General features: G+C 43.8%; 1 protein-coding gene across 1 annotated transcript; it reads left to right on the forward strand.

Annotated features, from left to right (window-relative positions):
• Positions 1–2,907: 2,907 nt before the first annotated feature.
• On the forward strand, positions 2,908–8,376 carry Mpz (myelin protein zero). The gene is made up of 6 exons (XM_087190885.1): positions 2,908–3,152; positions 5,516–5,682; positions 6,275–6,488; positions 6,687–6,822; positions 6,987–7,047; positions 7,147–8,376. Exons 1-6 carry the CDS (start codon positions 3,056–3,058, stop codon positions 7,246–7,248), a joined length of 777 nt encoding a protein of 258 aa, XP_087047011.1. The 5' UTR covers positions 2,908–3,055; the 3' UTR covers positions 7,249–8,376.
• The last annotated feature ends 12,601 nt before the right edge of the window (positions 8,377–20,977 follow it).

Below are 20,977 nucleotides of genomic sequence, written 5' to 3' on the forward strand. Positions count from 1 at the left end.
ACGCCACTAGCTTGAACTCTGCAGTATGCGTTTTACCCGCGTACACATTCATTTTGTATTGCTCGACCAAACAGCGCCTTTCCCCAGATTGTTCACTGACGGCTCCTCAGTCTCAGTTTCACTCCCTCTCCCAGGTCGGCCTAAAAACGTCCGTTTGGCTGGCTGAGATATTCAGGGAAAAAGATAATGTGAGCTCCCTTCCTTTCTACTGTGAAGCTTTAGCCAGAATGAGATAACTCAAATTGAGATCCAATTTAAGAGTGTGAGGCAGGGCAGCGACTACCGTTCCCAAGGACAAGGAGCCGCCTCTAACCACCAAGGTTAGGGCCCACCATTCCTAGACTTGAGCTGCAATGTGAGCTAGACGCCCACCAGCCCCCAGCCAAAGACAATGCTCTCTTCTGTGTTTCAGCGCTACGTGGGTGACACCCACAACCAGAAGAACCTGTAGTGTGGGGAAGAACCCGCTTTGATTTAACAGTTAACTTTATAAACAGTTTTGAGGAACACAAGCAGAGAAATCAATCGCAGAGCACTTGCAATTGGAGAAAAAGGGCAAGTGAAAAAGGAATAAAACAGAATACAGAAGTTCTTGACCCTTTGGGGAGTGGGATGTGTGGGGAGGAGTAAAGAGGACAGCCCAGAGTGACGCCTATTCAACAATAAAACATGCCCAGTTATATTAATATTTAGAGCTCGTTTATATTTAGCACTCCATCTTTCCTTCCAGGATTTAAATTACACAAATTCACTTCTTTTTGCATCAAGTGAATAAAACTATTTTGAATTTCTATAATGCTTGACAAAGAAGGCACACTCGTAGACTTTAGGATTGGAAAGGATCTTTGAGGCTCGTTAATTTAACCTGTTTTTCAATGCACGAATCTCCTCTGAGGTGTTCCTCAGATCTTCAAGACTGCTCCAACACGTTTTATGATGGATACCTAAAACAACAACAACTTTTAAGCAGCTTAATCATTAGAAAGTTGTTTTAATACAATTTTCTGCTATGGAACTTCTGGTCCTTGAACATCCTTTGGCCCTCTGGCGCTTCCCATTAACAAATGTTAATCTCTTTCTCTTCGTCTATTTTATTTTATTTTATTTTATTTTATTTTTCAAACAGGATCTAGCTATGTTGTTCAGGCTGACCTGAAACTCACTATGTAGCCCAGGCCGACCTTGAATTCACAGCAGTCCTCCTGCCTCCGTCTCCTGATTGCTGGGATTATGGGTATGTGCCACCACTCCTGGAAACTCTACATAATTTTATTTACCATATCTGTATTGCTGACTTTTGCCAGAGTCTGTGAAAAGTGCTATAAGAGATTCAAAGATGCAGACATAGATATTGTCCAAGAGAAAGAAATATAAGACTGGGTAATCCCAGCTACATGGGAGGCTACAGGAGGATTGCAAATTCCAGGCCAATTTGGACAACTTAGACAGTGTGTCAAAATAAACACATTTGAAAGATCTGGGAATGTAGCTCAGTAATAGAGCACTTGCCCAAGCTCCTGGTCTACATAGAGACCCTGTCTGAAAGGAAACAAACAAAATCAGTTCTGGTCCTGGAGACATTCCTAACTCCATCCCAAAATCTTCAGAAGATGTTTATAATGTACCAAATTAAATCCACTCTCTTTCATCTGTCATTTAAGGCCCTATATAAACTGGCTTCAGCTATCCTGTTGAGACTTGTTTCTTCCTATGCCCCTTCAAGTTCCCTCAATCAAGTCAAAGTGGATGGCACAAAATCTGCCCTAAATCTGCCCTAAATCTGCCCAGTGCCTCACAAAGCTGCTGAACACATGCATGCATCCACATGCACTCGACCATGTTTTTTTCACCTCTTTGTTCTTGCTTTTTCTGTTCTGTCTGATCACCCTCTACCCAGTCCTCCTTTTCAAAGTGTCACACGTCCTTCAAGGTTGGTCCATATTTAACACTGCTTCCTAGACATGACTACCCCTTCCTCTGAACTTCATTTATGAGGAGGTTTGTTTTGTTTTGTTTTGTTTCCTTTTGCAGTACTGAGGATTAAGCCCAGCATCCTACACATACTAGGCAAATACTCTACCACTGAGCTACATCCTGGCCCTGGACTTGATTTGTAAAATGGAATTTATTTTTTCTTGATCTCTCATATAACTTAACCTTCTTGAGACTGCCCTCTGTTGTACTCCCAACTGTTTATTACCAAAGCAAACATCACGGTTTATTTTATTTGATTGCTGATGGCCTTATCATCTGATCTCTCCCCTCCACCTCCCCAAACTAGATTTTGAACTTTCAGAAAGGACTTGTTTTTTATTCTTCTATTACCTGCATTCCCCTACCTGACATATAACTGGTGTACAATACAATTTTGTTGCCTTGGTCTAAACTGAAATGGAAAACTGTAGCACGAGGCATTGGAGGACTTCCTCACAAAGAGGGAAAGATTTGAGGCTTCTTTGAAAATTTTCCAGTGGAGAAAAGCTTTTATCTTGGAAAAATCTCCCAGGATGTGGGAAGATGGGGGAAAAAAATCCCAATAGACCTGGTCATCTCAGAAAGTCTATAATGCAGCTCATCATAGTCAAGACAACAGGGCATATCCTATTTTTAGAGTTCTGTAACAGAAATCTGCTAGGGCTCTGGGGGAGCCACTCTTAGGCAAGGAGGCTAGGGAGGAATCCCTTTCCATGGCCTGTGGATTGAGATTTCCCTGCCTATCTGTCCTCAGAGAAGTGTGTCTGTGTCCCTGTTTCTGTCCCTTTCCCTTACCACCCCCCCCCCCAGCATTCCAGCCTGGGGCAGGGGGAGGCCAGCAGACACAAAGCCCTCTGTGTAGGGGTGGTATGTGTCCCCCCACCCCTCCACCCAGAGTATACAATGCCCCTTCTGCTCCCTGCACTCTGCACACTCCCCACCACCTCTCAACTGCACATGCCAGGCTGCAATTGGTTACTGGCTCAGGACAACCCCCTCATGCTGAGGCCCCAGGGGATTTTAAGGGGGTTCCAGGATTCTCCCGCTCAGTTTCTTGTCCCCCAGTCTCTCCACCCCACAGATGCTCCGGGCCCTGGCCCCTGCCCCAGCTATGGCTCCTGGGGCTCCCTGGTCCAATTCCAGCCCTGCCTTGGCTGTGCTGCTCTTCTCTTCTTTGGGTAAGTGGAGCCACTGCAGTCTGGGAAACCTGAAGCTCAGGTGCTTCATTGCACTCCTCATTGCCAAGAGCCAGTGAGCAAGAGCAGGAAGGCATTGTTCCATGGGGGGGGGGGGCAGTCATGTGGCAGGAAGCAGGAAAGGTATTCTGTGAAGGGAGTAGACATGGGTGGACCACTGTGGAAAGCCAGGATCATGCCCCCAGGGCACCACTGAGAGCCAGCAGGAAGTGATGTTAGAACACAGAAGGAGCAGCATCCAACAGGAGTTCTGGTCCCTGCCCAGCCCCTAGTAATGCAAGAGGTATCCAACCTTAACTTTCCAGAAAAGTCAAGAAGTATGATGTAAGGAGGGGACCCAAGGTTTGTGGGGTCAGCTGCTCAGAGTTTTTATTTCTTGGTGACTCTGTTCCTTATCTATTATGTAGCTAAATGGAGGTGAAGGGAGGTTCTATGAGATCCTAGGATCTTGTCCTTTTAAAGCTGTCTTGTTCCATAAGTTGAATAGCTCCTTCCTTGCCCTCTGGTAGACATTCAGTGAGCAAGGGAAAGTCAGAGCAGGGTTAGTTAAATAGGTCCTTCCCTTTTCCAAGCTGCCCTGAATCTTAGTGCAATGGGTGAGCAATAGGCAAGTAGGAGTGGGAGTTGAGGAACGACAGGGGAGAGAGACTGGTCAGAGAGTGCAGAATTCTCCTTCCCAGCAACTTGAGTCAGAACCCCAGAACCTACACTGTTTGTGGCCATATTGGACTATTCTGGGCACCCTGAGAAAATATTAAGGATAAGAGTTGAATTAGGACATGGTGAGGTAAATGGGGAGTGGAAATCTTGGAGTATAAGGAGGAGAGAGTTCTGTCTCAATACCTGGCCTGCTCATAGAAACATTGAGCAAAGCTGAGAAGGACAATAGTTGTTATTATAACAGGAGGAATAGAAAGAAATCAGATCCAGCAGATAACGTTCCTTGTCACACCGGGGATTCCCAAGAAGGCTATAAGGTGGAAGTCCCAGGAGCTGAGTAAATGATATCACATGCTGAGACAGAGGGTGGGGTTGGCGTGAGCCCCCAACATTGGTCAGACAATGGGATTTTGTTTGGGTGCCTTCTCCCTCTATAGAACAAAAGGCCCACAGTTGCCCCCATACAGGGCCGGCCCACACAGTCTCCCAGGAATGGCCTTCCTTGTGTGGGTGACTCTCGGGGGCAGCACTTGGCCAGAGTGGCCAAGAGGAGGGTGAGAACGGTTGAACCACAGAGGCTCTCTGCAGTAGTCATCTGCGCTCCAGGCTTGGGGTCTTGCTCTACACCCAAACTCCCTTGAAAGGGGATGATGTCCTTCTTTCCATGGCTTTCCTTGCAGGAGCAAGCCGTCTGGCAATCAGGAATTTAGTAGTCAGGACAGTTGTGTAAGTGAAGAAGACATATGTTCTCTAGTTATCTTCAGTTTTTTTCTGCGGGAAATTTAAGTTTGCTGTACTGTAAAGTACTATACAACCATTAAAAATAAGATAGATGTCTATGAATCAACATGAAAATCTCCCCCAGACATATATGTCCTTAAGCCAAAAGAAAAAAAATTTAAAAGAAGAATATAATGCAATATGTATTAAAATATAGCTTTGAGCTGGGGATTTAGCCCAGTGGCAGCGTGCCTACCTGGAAAGCACAAGGTCCTGAGTTCAATCGCTGTACCAGAAAAAAAAAAATGGCAACAAAATATAGCTCCACACGGCCAGGGATGTAGCTCAGTGGCACTGCACCTGCCTCGAAAGTGCAAGATCCTGAGTTTATAAAATATAGCTCCACAAAACTACCCATTTGTTATAAGTACAAATATATCTTGAGTTTATTGAGTTTATATTGATTCTGATAAAAAGGAAACACATATATTAAACTGGTAACTCTGGTTCTATGTAGGAGGGAATGACAGGAAAAGAATTGTTTGAGGGGTGTCAAAGGAGACTTTAGCTTTATCTGTATTGTGTGAATGCTTTATAAGAAGAATGCAACTATATTACCTGTATAATTTATAAAAGTTTAAAAACCTTTCACCTAAGGGATAGCTTAAGAGTTAAGAGTTAGATGAGGATTTAAAGGGAAGGTAAGACTTGGAGATGACCCATCCTCTGGAAGTCTGCTAGCGGGCCTGTTACTGCTGCCTTCACTCCCCAGCACATGTGCTGGACAGACACAGCGTTTACACTCACCAGTTTGGTTGGCCCAGAGACTCAGGCCTCAGAATCAGTTGTCTTTGCTATGGGCTCCAACCAGTGACTCATCCTTGCCTGCTGTTGATCTCTCGTCCTCTGAAGCCCTCGCTCAGCCCGGCCCACACGTGTGCCTGATTTCCACTCTGTACTTGCAGTGCTGTCCCCAGCCTGGGCTATTGTGGTTTACACGGACAGGGAGGTCCATGGTGCTGTGGGATCCCGGGTGACCCTGCACTGCTCCTTCTGGTCCAGTGAGTGGGTCTCAGACGACATCTCTTTCACCTGGCGCTACCAGCCTGAAGGGGGCCGAGATGCCATTTCGGTGAGTGCCTGAGGGAATCCTGGGGTTGGCTGGCAGAAAAGTGCTCCCCAGAATAACAGAAAAAAGAATTTGAGCCAGGCATGGTGGTGCATGGCTGTAATCCCAGGACTCGGGAGGGTGAAGTAGGAGGATCACCGGGAGTTTGAGGCCAGTCTAGGCTACCTAATAAGTTCAAGACTACCCTGAATTATATAATGAGACTGTCTCAAAAAACAAACAAGAGCCGGGGACTTAGCTCAGTGGTTTCATTGCCTGCTGCGCAAGCGCAAGAACCCAAGTTCGATCCCCAGTAGCCCCGCCAAAAAAAAAAATTTACCATGAAAATTTAAAAAAAACAACAACAAACAAACAAGAGAAGGGGGGGAATGAGAGAGAATTTGAGCTAAGGAGGGGAAAATTCTTCATGAGCCATAACTCCAACTTTGGCACAGTAGTGGCAATGTTTGTCAGCTGACTAGGACCCATCTGTACTGTCCCGTCTCCCCCAGCACCACCTCTCCAAGCCAGGAACCCTTACCCTGAGGCTAGAGCCCTGCTTCGACAGCTTTGTTCTCTCCAGGGTCCCCTCACACGCTTTCCTCCTTCCTCACAGATCTTCCACTATGCCAAAGGACAGCCCTACATCGACGAGGTGGGGGCCTTCAAAGAGCGCATCCAGTGGGTAGGGGACCCTCGCTGGAAGGATGGCTCCATTGTCATACACAACCTAGACTACAGTGACAACGGCACTTTCACTTGTGATGTCAAAAACCCACCAGACATAGTGGGCAAGACCTCTCAGGTCACGCTCTATGTCTTTGAAAAAGGTGTGAGAAGCGGCAGGGGCCAGGGAACCCGGGCAGCAGTTCAGGGAGGGTTAACAGGCTGGGGCGGGGCGTGAGGGAGCTGGGCAGAGGCAGCCGTGGCTTGGACTCCTAAGTCCCTAACGCAGGGCCTAGGTGTGGGGCGAGAAAGCAGAGGTCCGGGTCCCTGCTCATCCTCCCCACTTCTCCCGCCCCTGCTAGTGCCTACTAGGTACGGGGTGGTGCTGGGAGCCGTGATCGGGGGCGTCCTCGGGGTGGTGCTGTTGCTACTGCTGCTTTTCTACCTGGTTCGGTACTGCTGGCTGCGCAGGCAGGCGGCCCTGCAGAGGAGGCTCAGGTAAGGGGCGGAGCCTGACTCCCCACCTTCCGTCCCCTGTCCCGCCACACACACCTGGGCGGAGACTGCTTCAGTGGGTCGGGGGACAAAGGAAACGGGAAGAAGCGTCCGAGGTGCCGCGGGTTCTGGAGAGGCCAAATTCACGTCGCCCCCTTGCCCTGCAGCGCCATGGAGAAGGGGAAGTTGCACAAGACTTCAAAGGACTCGTCGAGGCGTGGGCGGCAGGTTAGCGGAGTTGGGGGCGAGCTTGGGAGGACCCGGGGAGCCAGCGGGCCGCAGTGAGGGCCCACCGAGCCGAGGCCTGATGTGTGCGCTCCTCCCCAGACGCCAGTGCTGTATGCCATGCTGGACCACAGCAGAAGCACCAAAGCTGCCAGCGAGAAGAAGTCCAAAGGGCTGGGGGAGTCTCGCAAGGATAAGAAATAGCGGTTAGCGGGCCGGGCGGGGGGTCGGGGGCCGGGGGCGGAGTCCTCCAAAGGCGCTCAGGTGGTGGTCATCGAGATGGAGCTACGGAAAGATGAGCAGAGCTCGGAGCTCCGGCCTGCTGTCAAGTCCCCCAGCAGAACCAGCCTCAAGAACGCCCTCAAGAACATGATGGGCCTGGACTCAGACAAGTGATCGCCGCCCCCCAGGCCCTGCCAGAGCAGGGGAACCTAGGCGCCTCTCATTCCCGTCTAGTCTAGGTGCTTCCTCCCTTGCTCCCCAGCCCCTGCCCTGCCCTCATTTCCTTTGAGATGTAAGTTTCATTCCAAAATTCATTCTCAAGCACTTGTATTCTCCCCCTTTTCACATCCTGGCTTTCTGGGAGCATGGAGGCTAAACCTACCCCTCATCTTCCCCAAGGGCTGTGTGTTTGGTGCCTGTCCCTCTGGCGCCAAGAAGAAAGGGACCTTGACAGCCGCTGTGTTAACCCCAGGCCACCTGGCCTTCCCACCCCGGCACCCCAGCCTGACCCCTCTGGCTCCTGACCTTCCTGCCCCTTCCTCCCGCCATCAGGTGGCCCAGCTCTGCGTTCCATGTTCCTACTAACACCCAGGACACACAGAACATACTCTCCTGCAGGGTTTATTTAGGTTATTGATTATTTTATATTTTTAATCCATTCTTCATTTACCTATGCCCATGCTCTGCCCTGACCCAAATGACTGAGGACCAATGACGTCATGTGGCTTTTGCAGTTCCCACCCCCATGAAGTCCTTCGTGGAGAGCCAACCCAAGCTGAGGGGCCCCTGACCGTCAGCCCTCTGCTGCAAGATGAGTGTCCCCCGACCACTCGGAGTGCAGTTCCGAGACTCAAGACCTTGAGGAAGGAGAGGGAGAGAGAAACAAGGGATCCTCACAGGTCCACAGTGAAGGAGGGGGCAGACAAGCCTCAAAAAATGTCTTTAAATAATCAAACAGAAGGCAGGAAATACAAATGGGAAATAAGGGGGAGAGGAAGAGACTGCACTCTCAGCCACAGGGGATTCTTAGGAATTTTTCTACATTCTGTACATTTCCTCTCAAACTTCCAAATGTCCTTAAATGTTCAATAAACACTGACATTTCCAGAAGGTGCTGCCTCTATACTGCATTTCCAAGTTCTCCTGGGAACAACTCCAACCCTTCTCCTACCCTCAGCCTCCCATACTGCCTCCTCCTCAACTGATTTCGGCTGTTGAGTTTGGTCTTATGATATGAGCTGATACAGGAGAGAGAAAGAACTCCGAAATAGGCCTACCAGACATGTTCATACTTTCAGCAAATATCCAGTGAGCTTGTACTATGTGCTAAACTGTGTCAGGCTCTGTTTTTACAAGAGTTGAAAACATAGAATCACTCTCTATCAAGATCTGAATTCTTGGCCAGGTCTGTTGGCTCATGCCTGTAATCCCAGCACTTAGGAGGTTGAGGCGAGAGGATTGCTTTGAGTCTGAGGCCAGCCTGGGCTACTACATAGTGTGTTCAAGGCCAGCCTGAACTACAGAGTGAGACCCTGTCTCAAAAAAAAAAAAAGAAAAAAGATAGTTAAATTTGCTAAGCTCGTTCATGCATTTGTAAACAATGAGACCATGATACCTGCCCTATTTAATTCCTAGAGTTTTTGTGGCAATTAAGGGAGATCCTGTGTAAGGAAATCTTTGTAAACTGTAAGTCAGTACACAACTAAGTTATTACAGGTCAGTCCCTTGAAAATGTTTCTAACTCTTAAGTTTATTTTTATTAGTACGTGTTTGAAGTACATGAAGATGTTTCTAACTCTGACTTAAAGGAGTACACTTTATAAACAAGCTCCAGTCTCAGTCACTTCTTTGCAAACACACATACAACTTTGATTTTTTTTTTTTTTGGTACCGGGGATCGTCCTTGCGCTTGTGCAGCAGGCGGCAAAACCACTGAGCTAAATCCCCGGCCCTATACTTTTTTTTTTTAAAGAGTCTCACTATGTAGTTCGGCTGGCCTTGAACTCATGTAGCCCAGGCTGTCCTTGAATTCGTAACAATCCTCCTGCCTCAGCTTCCCAAGTGCTGGGATTATGAGATGCACCATTATGCCCGGCTGTTGGTACACTATTTTAGATACACTTATTTATACTGCATTGCCCAATTATTTGGTATGCAATGTACATATATCATTAATATCCTGTAATCCTTAAATGACTGTGGAAAAACATATGTATGATTTTCCTCTAGGGGATCACTAAGGGCAAAAACCAAATTTCTCACAGGTCATTTCTTCTCCTTTTTAAGAGGCTAAAGATTTGATTAGCACCAACCTTGCCAAAACCCAGAATGCTTCCATTTATTTGCTTCCTTCCTTTCTTTCTTTCTTTCTTTCTTTCTTTCTTTCTTTCTTTCTTTCTTTCTTTCTTTCTTTCTTTATTGAGACAGGGTTTCACTATATAGTTCAGGCTGACCTTGAACTCACTATGTAGCCCAGGCTGGCCTTGAACTTGCAGCGATTCTCCTGCTTAGACTCCCAAGTGCTGGGAGTATAGGCAGGCACCACCACACCTGGCTAATTATTACTTTTTTTAAAAAATCATTCATGATTGTCTTAGTTACTTTCCTTATTGCTGAGACAAAATACTTGACACCCAGGAGAAAGGATTTATTTGGCTCAGAGTTTGTAGAGATTTCAGAAAATAGTTGGCTGGTTCCAAGGCAGAGGGGCATGGCAGAGGGGCATTGCAAGCTACAAGCAACAAGAAACAGCAGCAGCACCCTTTCTGTCCCTTATATCCCATCCAGGCTACCCATCCTTAGGTTATCCACGGTGGGGCACCCTTAATCCTACCCAAAACTATGCCAAACCAATCAGTGGGCTAATTTAGTAATCATACACCCTTGATCCCAGCATCACACACTCTGGCTCCAGCCACTCTGAAAAGCCCCACCTATGACCACATGAGGCTTTGAGGGACACCTAGACACAGCCATAACAATGATCTTCAGTGCCTCATTAATAGTAACATCAATTTTGACCAGACATGTGAGCACTTTAAGAATAATAAAGTCTCTTCCAATGTTAACCTTAAATTTAAAAAAATTATAACCCTGTTTATGAGTATACATAAAATTCTGATCAAATTACCAAATAGAATCCTATGAGCAAACAAAAAAATAAATTATACTCATGAATTAAGTCTGAGAATGAAAGAATATGTCAGGATTATGAAATCTAACAAAATGAATTATATTAACCTAGAGGGAAGAACATATTGTAAACAAGATATGAAAAAATTGGTAACATTCAATAGCCATTTTTAGGTAAAATAAAATTAAAGAAATTCTCTGAGGATGATGAACATTTCTCCGAGACAGGAACTTTTGTTATCTTAAGCCCAGAGAGGAAAAGTCATTTGCCCAATGCTATATAGAAAACAAGTGGCCAGGGCTGGGGATTTAGCTCAGTGGTTCTGTCTCCCGCTCCATAAGCACAAGATCTCGAGTTTGATCCCCAGTACCAAAAAAAAAAAAAGAAAACAAGTAGCCTAATCTTATATTTGTCCAACTTCAGAGGCTGATGAAGTCTATTCTTTAAAAATCACAAGACCAGGGGCCAAGGATTTAGCTCAGTGGTTCCGCCGCCTGCTTCTCAAGCGCAAGGTCCTGAGTTCGATCCCTGGTACCAAGAAAAAAGAAAAAAAAAAAAATCACAAGACCAAGGGGCAAGGATGTAGCTCAGTGGCGCAGCACCTGCCTGGCAACCACAAGGTCATGAATTCAATCCCTGGTACAAAAACCCCCCCCAAAATTATAAGAGTCAGGCGTGGTGGCACACACTAGAGGCTAAGGCAGGAGGATTGCAAATTACAGCCCAGTTTAGGCAAGACCTTGTCTCAAAATTTTTTGCTATGTAGTTCAGACTGGACTTGAACTCATTATGTGGCCTAGACTGGCATTGAACTTGTAATTCTCCTTCCTCAGCCTCCTAAGTGCTGGGATTACAGGCCTGTGCCAATACACCCAGCTCAAAATAAAAAATTGAAAAGGGGCTAGGGGCTATCATGACTTTCATCATGATATCCCACCCTGTGTCCCCCAAGGTGTACCTTTATCTTGCTTTTTCCTCTTTTACTCGGTCCAAGATCACTCTGCAGAGCCAATTTCCCCCTTACTCTTCACTTTTACTTTTTCAAATAAATCTTCTTACCATTTAAAAAATTAAATTAAATTTTAAAATAAATAAAAAGGGGCTAGGGATGTAGCTCAGAACAAGGTCTTGGGTTCAATCCCTGGTTCTGCAAAATAAACGAAAAAACCCTGAAGGAGGTGGGATATAGCTCAGTCAGTGGTAGAGCATTCGCCTAGCATTCACAAGGACTTGGGCAGGATCCCCAGCATAAAAGAGGGGGTCTTAGGGGGGATGGGGATGGGGGAGGTGAAATGGTGTAGTCCTCATTAAAATAGGAAACGAGACAATAAAGGACATTCATTAACATCAATAATATTCAACATTGTTTTTGAAGAATTTAGCTTGTATAATAAACCAATAACAAAATTCAACTTTTATATATTTTAGAACAGAAGAGAAAATTATTTTTATCTGCAGATGATGAATGTATTTCTAGGAAATCCGTAAGACTCAACTAGAAAACCATTGAACTCATAAGTCAATTTAGTAATGTGATTATAAGAAAAATTTATTGCAATCTGTAACAAGAAATCTAGATATAAATGGAAATGAAGGGAGAGCCCATTGTTGACAGTAAAAAGAACCAAAACAAAAACTAATGAAAAGTATATAACTTTTATGAAGAAAATTATAAAATGTACTAAAAGACTGAAGATCTGAGTAAATTAAAAATGTTTCATTATATTAGGGCAATCTTAATAGAATAAAACTCTCCTCCACTAATAGTAAGTATATTTAAAACATTCCATTGGGAATCCCAGTGGGATACTTTTAGAATTGGGCCTATTTTAAAGTCCATATGGATGAATAAATACACAAGAACTTCTGGGAACATTCTGAATGAGAAAAATAGTAAGAATGCCCTGCCATGTATTAAACCTTACTATAAAACTACTGTAATTAGTTTGATACAAACGCATTTAGATATATGTTCAAGTAAAACAGAACAAAGTCCAGAAATATGCAAGTAAATGTGGAGCACATCATATTATTAACGTAGCATTTCAGTTCAGTGGTAAATGAATTATTCTCAAATTCCTGGGCTCAAGTAATCCTCTTGCCTCAGCCTCCCAAGTAGTTGAGACTACAGGCATATATCACCATGCCTGGATCAAATGTGATACACGATTTGATATAGGACATGAAATGTAAAAATATTATATCTCCCAACCTGTTAGATATCTGATACACCAAGCTCATGTTCCTAAAAATCAAAGAATGAATTCTAAGAACAACGGAGGTTAAGAGTAGGAAGATATTTATTGGTAGGATAGCTCCAGAGAGGCAGGAGAGGTCCTAAATTGGTAGCTGTTGACCCCACTTCACAGAGGAGTTTTATAGAGCAAAACCCACATGAGTATAATGTGAGTTACAGCTATGATCACCCAATAAGTTTGCAAGTATAGTTGTTTAGGTAATAGTGGTTCAATTGGGAAACAAGTCACGTTAACAAGTGTGGACGGAAAGAACAAAGACTTCTTCTAGGAAATGATGGGTCCAGAGGTCTTTGGTCACCCACTGGGGTGACTCATGTTTATCTAGACTTCATTAGGCTTGGTGTTTGTCCTTTGAGGAAGTAGACAGGCCTGGTCATCTCGTCTTTATCTTGAGGCCTGATCTCCAGCAGATGCGTCTCTGGCCACAGTTGTGATGAGTTTTACCTTTGCTGTAACTCTCTTGATGGCCTAGCCCTATCTGACTGCCTGTAGTATTTCTATCTAACTCAGCTGTCTATAATAAATGGATTATTTAATAAAAGTGATTAGCACAATTGACTTATATATCTGGAGGAAAACAAAGTAAACTTTTTGTGTTCCCTTTGATAGCACATATACCAAAATTGGAACATATACATGTATATAATCTACATGTAAAAATATACAAATATTGAAAATAAATAACAATATTTGCTTAATCTTGAAATAGGGAAGGCCTTTAAACAAGACAGGAAACCTAGAAATGACAAAAGAAATAGTTAAAATCTAACTTCTGTAATGGCAGAATATATTATAAACAAAACCAAAGACAACTGGTAATGATGGAAAAACACAATGCATGTAAAATATCTTCCCACATATACTGTGTATTCTAATATCTCCTATATTCTCACCTCCACCTACTGCTGCATTTCTCTGCTTCTCTGTTCAGCAAGACTCCTTGAAGATGCCTAAGGGTACTCTCTCCATATCTCCCATTCTCCCTTCAGCCCTCTCCAATCATGCCTCACTCCCCATAACTCCACAAAAACTGCTTCTTTCAAAGGGCATCAGTAATGTCCATTCTGCCAAATTCAAAGGCCACTTTTGAGTCTTTCTCAATCTCTCAGCCATATTCAACATCATCAATCACTTCCTCTTTCTGATAACATTATTTCTGCTTCCTTGAAACATACTATGGCTCGTCTTTAGAAAAGGATGAATTAGCTTTAAAGCAAGCATTGCAACAACTTGGAGGACATCTTTTGTCTTTGATTTTGTTTATTCAAATTAGTTCCACAATTGTCACCAGGCTACCATCGCCTGGAGCTGAATATTGTTTTTCCCCTTTAGATGGAGCTTGCAGTCTCACTTTTCTCATTTTCTTACCTGACTGACTACTCTGACAATAGGAATTTGCTGCGCGACCTTAAAATATCTAAGAAATTGAGGGATAAATATTCATGTGTGGGAGTGAGGCTGAGGCAGGGGAGGCACAATAAGATGATACACGCAGAGCTTTTCACACTCCCTCAAATAGGCCGACAGCCATTGTACCCACCTCTGGCTGTGTCAGTTCAGTCGCAGTCCCACCAAATATTCTGTTATGCAAAGACTGAACTGTAAAGTTAGCTCCCAATAATTTGTATAATAATATAAAAATGGGAAGGAAAGAGATGAATAACATGGTTAATATAGACAAATACCTATCTATAACAAGCTCATCAAAAATATATAAAATAGCCGCTAGGGATTTAGCTCAGTGGTTCCACCACCTGCCTCACAAGCACAAGATTCCAAGTTCAATCCCCGGTACCAAAAACAAAAACAAAAACAAACAAACAAACAAACATATATATCTATAAAAAGCACTACAGTCTGCATTTCTGTAATTGTTCAATAAACCAGCCAGGCCTGGTGGGCCATTCCTATAGTCCCAGCACTCTGGGAGGCTGAGGCTGGACGATCACAAGTTTGAGCCCAGCGTGGGTGATTTAGCAAGACCCTGCCTCAAAATAAAAAATAAAATAAGACTGAAATGTAGCTCTGTATGAAGGCCCTGGGTTGAATCCCCATTACTATAAGAAGTAGAGTTCTACTACTCTTTTCTACTACTCTTTTCTTTTCCCATTGGTGCTAGGAACCCAGGGCTCTATATGTGCAAGGCAAGTGCTTTATCACTAAGCTATACCCCAACTCTGGTCAGGGTTCTTTACCTAATGGAGTGGCCCAAACTTCCCTTTTTTGTTTTTTTTGTGTAGTATGGGGATTGACCCCAAGGCCTTCACACTAAACTACATTCACAACCTCTACCCCTTTTTGAGATATAGTCTCACCAAGTTACTAAGTTTCCCAGCCTGGGGTTGAACATATGATCCTCCTGCCTCTGCCTTCCAGGATGTTGGGATTACAGGCTCGTGCCACTGTGCTTGGCTCAAAAATTCCATTTCTGGTTGGTTTTTTTTGGTTTTTTGTTGGGTTTTTTTTGGTACCAGGGATCAAACTCAGGACCTTGCACTTGCGAGGCAGGCAGCGGAATCACTGAACTAAATTCCAGCCCCCAAAATTCCATTTCTGACTGAAGATCTGAGTTCTCAATTGTCCTGTCATTTTTTGGTTGCTATATTTTTCCATTAACTTTTACTATTAAGCATGGACTTACTGAGCAAAACTTCCAGAAAAACCCCTGTGTTGTAGAAATAGCTCTCCTTGACCCTACTGTGTAAGAGCAACCCAATTTCTCTTAGATAGTCAGAATGAAGATTTTTTTTCCTCTTGGCTCAGTGATACATAGAGCCAAGAATAGCCGGGTGGCAGGCCCATCTTCCAAGGCAGTGAAATCACTGTCACATTCACCAGTGGAAGAAATCTCTCTTTGGAAACCAAGTCCTCCAAGTCAGCAGAGCTCAAGGTTTCTGGGAAACCAAAATTCTGTGAATGGGTTATTAGGTATAATAGTGAAAGAGCCACTCCCGTGACTTCTGAGCCCATATAGTCTGGCTATGGAGAAAATAACACCCTATAATACTCTGTCATTCCATCCACACATTGCATCTTCTAAGACAGACCCCTATTCTTTCAGGATATTTTCTTCCAACTGTTGCTCTGAGTCTCCTGTTAGCCATTCCAAGTTTCAAATAGGCATCAGCTTCCAAGGAATGGAAGGTATTGAGATTACTTAATCCATGAGCATGAGCCAATTACTGTACTTACTTGGCTGTGAAATAAGTTCCTTAATTAGATACAATGCAGTGGGGAATGCCATGACTCTGGATATGACACTTGCTGAGTCCACATATGGTGGTATGGCAAAAGCATAATGGGTAAGGAAAGCAAGTCCATATTCAGAATGTGTTTATTCCACAGAGGACAAATCTCTGCCCCTTTCATGATGAAAACAGTCCAGTGTACTTAACTCACCATAAAGTGACAGCTGGTCCCCCAAGAAAATAGTACCAATCAGTGTTGGTCTCTGCTGTTGACATATTAAGGCTTCAGCAATAGCACTGATCAGATCAGCCTTGGAAGGGGCATGCCTATATCATGGCCAATTTGTTCAAAGGTCTATTGAGCAATCACTGGGGTAACCAAGGAAAGAGGATTCTGGTGGGCATTCACACAAAACACGAATGTTTCCATTCATTATTCATTCTGAGCATTCCAGTGACATCTCCCTTCTCCTGACTTCCTTGTTACCAATTCTCCAGTCCTATTCCTTCCAAGTCTCTGACCATCCGATGAAAACATTAGCAACTAAGAATCAAGTAAATCTGTACTGCTGGCCATCTCTCACTCAAGGTGTAATGGACCACCACATGTACTACTCAAAATTCTGAGTACCAAGAAGATGTTCATTAATTATTGTCTTTCAGGGTTACCTCTGAGTGGGATTATATTGCTATATCTCTTTATTTTGGGGATGGCACTATCATATGGTACAGATCCACCTGCAAACAAGACTCGAGGGTTTTTTTTCTCCTAGATTAACTGGGCCCAAGGAACACTCAGTAGGCCGTAGGCAAAAACTGATAGAGATGAGAACATGCAACAGGAGCAGTGTCAAAGGAGCCTGAGCCGCCTGTTCATACTTACCTTCTGGACCTCCTGAAGCTTGCTCTTTCATATACTGTAGTATTCAGGGTTCTCAAAAAATAGAACCAATAAGATAGATGATAGAGGGCCAGGGATTTAGCTCAGTGGTTCCGGCACCTGCCTTGCAAGTGCAAGGACCCGAGTCCAATCCCCGGTACAAAAAAACCAAAAAAAACCATAGATGATAGATACACAGACAGACAGACAGACAGACAGAGGCTTATTATAAGGAATTGGCTCATGGAATTATGGAGGCCAAGAGTTACAGTCTGAAGCCTGCCTACCAGGAAGCCAATGGTATAAATTCCAGTTTGGAGATGAAAGCAGATCAATGTCCTGGCTTGGAGACTGTGAGGCATAGAGATTGAATTTTCTCTTGCTCAGTCTTTTGTTTTATTCAGGTCTTCAATGGATTGAATGAAGCCCATCCATAATAGGAAAGGCAATCATTTTATTTGGACTATTGATTCAAATGTTAATATCATCAAGAATAATATGTAGCCAAATATCTAGGCACCCCATGGACCAGTCAAATTGACACAGAAAACTAACCATCACACAATAATTAAATTTTCATTTATGATAAGTGGTTTTAGTGCACACCTAACCTTGTGATCAGTTAGATTTGGTAACAGCACTCAGTTTATAATGAGAAGCTCAAACCCCATAGTTACCTGGTGTTTTCTAATATTTTCCTGTTTAGTGCACTCAAGGAAGCTGAGTGCTACCTGGTCTACAAGTCAGGATCACATATCAAGCATTAGGGGAACAGAAGGTCTGATGTTTGGGGTGAGAGAGACAGAGAAAGATTTGTCAATGGGTACAAAGTTACGGTTAGATAGGAAAAATGAGTTCTGGCATTCTATTACACAGATGGTGACTGTAGACAATGACAACGTATACTTAAAAAAAAAAAAAAAGCTAGAAGAAAAGGTTTTGAATATTTCACTTGTCTAGCATGTCCAAGGCCCTAGGTTCAATCTCCAGCACTGCCAAAAAACAAAAACCCTGAAGTTTTAAGGGAGTTATTTAACCTCTATGCATCCCTCTGAATCTATAAAATGAGAGTGCTAATATACACTTGGTTTTTTTTTTAGTACTGGGGATTGAACTCGGATCCTTCCGCTTGCAAGGCAGGTGGCAGAACCACTGAGCTAAATCCCCAGCCCTACACTTGTTAATGATAATCTAAGAAAATACTTAATGTCAAATTGTTAGATTGTTGTTAGAATAAAAAGTTATTCATCATGGATATGTCCAATTTGGAATATCTTTTATTAATATCTCCCTTCCTTTGAAAGTGCCTTGGGGTCACTGAGAATATTTTAAATCAGATTTATCTTCTAGATCTAAAGCTCTTCACATATTCACTATGTAATTTAGTGGATTTTTCTCTTAGAAAAATAAAATTAACAAACAACTATTTAGAAGTGATACCAAAATCTATGTTATATAGTCCTTCTCAGAAGCCAGTTTTTAACTAAATTGCTAAATTGCCCAGGCTGGGCTCCAACTTTTGATCCTCTGGTCTCAAAGAGAGTTCTGTGATTACAAGCATGCCCCAGGGCCTTCACACTAAGCTACATCCCAAGCCCATTTTTATTTATTTATTTATTTATTTATTTATTTTTATTTTTGCTACTGGGGATTGAACTCAGTACCTTGTACTTACCAGGCAAGCACAGTGCCACTGAGCTACATCCCCAGCCCCCATTTTTAATTTTTAAAATTTTTTTCAATTTTTGAGATAAAGTCTAGCTAAGCCACTAAGTTCCCCAGACTAGCAGACTAGGTTTGAACATGCAATCCCCCTACCTCAGCCTTCTGTGGAGTCCTGGGATTAAAGGTGTGAATCATTATACCCAGCTCTAATGGTTTTTGATGTTGTTTGTTTTTTGAGACAGAGTCTCATGTACTTCAGGCTGGTCTTGAACTCACTATGTAGTCCAGGCTGGCCTCAAACTTGAGGTGATCCTCCTGGCCTAGCCTCCCAAGTGCTTGGATTACAACCATGTGCCACCAGGCCAGGCTTCTAATGGATTTTTTAAAGTCAAGGAGGATATTCGACAATTCTTTTGAACTATTCTGGTCATTGCAATATTGTATAGCATCCTGGCTCCTGGACACTAAATACTTGGACCCTCCAACATTACTTCCCTGTGTGTTTGTACACACACACACACACACACACACACACACACAGTGACTAACTTCCCCCAAATACCCCTACATATTCCCAAAATATCCCCTAGATGGCAGTACTGCCCCCCATTGAGAACTGATTTAAGGGAGTAAATGAGGCCTGGGACCCTACCAAGATTTAGAAAAGGAATTGGCTTCGCCTCAGGATAATTACACCTATTCACAGTATAGCCTGCCGGGGCTTCTTTCTCTCTCTCTCTCGACCTGCACATCAGCACTACTTCACAAACTCAAACCACCTTTCATTTCAGAGAGCCTGCACACAGGTTCCCTGGAGCAATAAGGAGGTAGCTAGATAAGATCAAGGCACTGATACAATTCTGGGAGGAGTCTGCTAGAGTAGGCAGACAAAGCCAGCAACTGTCCCTCCCTTAGAAGGATGAGAGAGGGTCCAGAGCTGACCTGTCTAGGCTATGAAGGACCATGTAGGAATGCCTGAGCTCAGGTAAGGGAAGCTCTGTTCCTCTGTTCTATAAGGAGGGCTGAACAACATCCTTAACACCCAATCTGGATGCCCTTCAACTTGTCCAGTCCCTTCTCAGGGAAAAAGCTCAGATTATGGAATCAGACTGACTGAGTTCTGGCCCTAGTGTAACCACTCACTTACTTTGGAAAGGTTATTTAATATCTCTGTGCCTCAGTTTCTTCAGTTGTATAATAGCAATAACCACAGAATCTAAATCATGAGTTAGTATATGAGCGAGGACTTGGAACAGAATCTGACACACAGTACATTACAGATTCTAGATATTACTGTTGTAGCCATTCACGTCTTATAGGTAGCATGAGCCTAGAGAATCATCCCAACTTGAGGCATGAACATCCCTGAGGACCCTAACTACAAAGAACACTAAGTCAATAGAGAGTTATGTGCAGATAAGAATAGTCTCAGGTTCCCCAGAGAGGAAATGAGAACCTCAACTCATCCTGTGGAGTAGGTTCATTGTCTCATGTTAGGGAAAAAGAATTTCAGGTTAGTTCATGTCTTTAATCCCAGCACACTGGGAGACTAAGGTAGAGGGGCAATTTACCAAGACCCTCTCAATACATGAATAAATAAATAAATATTTTTTAAAGGATGGGGGAGCTTGGCTCAGTGCAAAAGCCCTGAATTCAATCCCTAGTAGTAATTCAACAAAAAAAAGAAAGAGAGAGAAAAAGAATGTCAGAACATACTAGTGTGAGGCACAGGCAGATTTATTAGGCAGAGTTAGAAAGTATGGAAGACTCGAGAATGGTCTCCACATGAAGAGCTTTGAACTGCTCCCCCCCGCCTTACAAAAGAATGAGGCCAGCCTTTAGAGATTAGCTGAGGTGGGAGGGTTCTGGGTGATCATCACTTCAGTTCTGGTTTCATTAGCTCTGGAGGAATCCTATGGCTTACGGGGCAGCTGGAGTCCCATGAGATGACTGTGCTTTCTGGGGGTAGGCAGCTTTGGTTCCTCGCATGGGGTAATTGCTCCCATTTGGAGGAAGTGACCTTCCCATGGGGTGGTCTATGCCCTTCTGCTTTTCCTGGAACCCAAGGGATTACAAGTTTAGGACAATGGTTGGAGACTTCTAGGCATTGCTCAAGGGGAGTCTGGAACTGGACCATAATAGAAGTTGGCAATTGGATGTCCCTGAAAATTACTTTAGTTACTCTTATCTTGGTGGCCTTAGTCTTGAAGGGGGTTGAGATGGACCAGGTAAACATAGGGCTCATAAACCTTGCATTACAGACACTGCTTAAGTGATTAACGTGCCTATGTGCAGAGCTGAACAGAAATCTGCTTAACATCAGTTTCAAGGTAATAAGGGAGACATGTAAAATGAAGACAGAGACACCAAGCTTTGTCCTGCTTTTAGTTACCTACTGGGCATCTGCAAGTCCAGCCTCTAGGTCTCTGTTACAGATCCCCTGTCTCAGTCCATTCCTTAATCTTGAGGGAATTACAGAATTGGCCGATTTGGCTTTGTAAGTGTTCTAGACAGCCAGCAACCTAGCATATGAGAAGGGGACAAGCTGAGTCTTAAGCTTCTGGAATGCCTGTCCCAAATCCTAGGG

Source organism: Heterocephalus glaber, unplaced genomic scaffold (genome assembly GCF_053883595.1).
Source record: "Heterocephalus glaber isolate CG9 unplaced genomic scaffold, H.glaber_assembly_v1.0 deba00001561, whole genome shotgun sequence".
NCBI lineage: Eukaryota > Metazoa > Chordata > Mammalia > Rodentia > Bathyergidae > Heterocephalus > Heterocephalus glaber.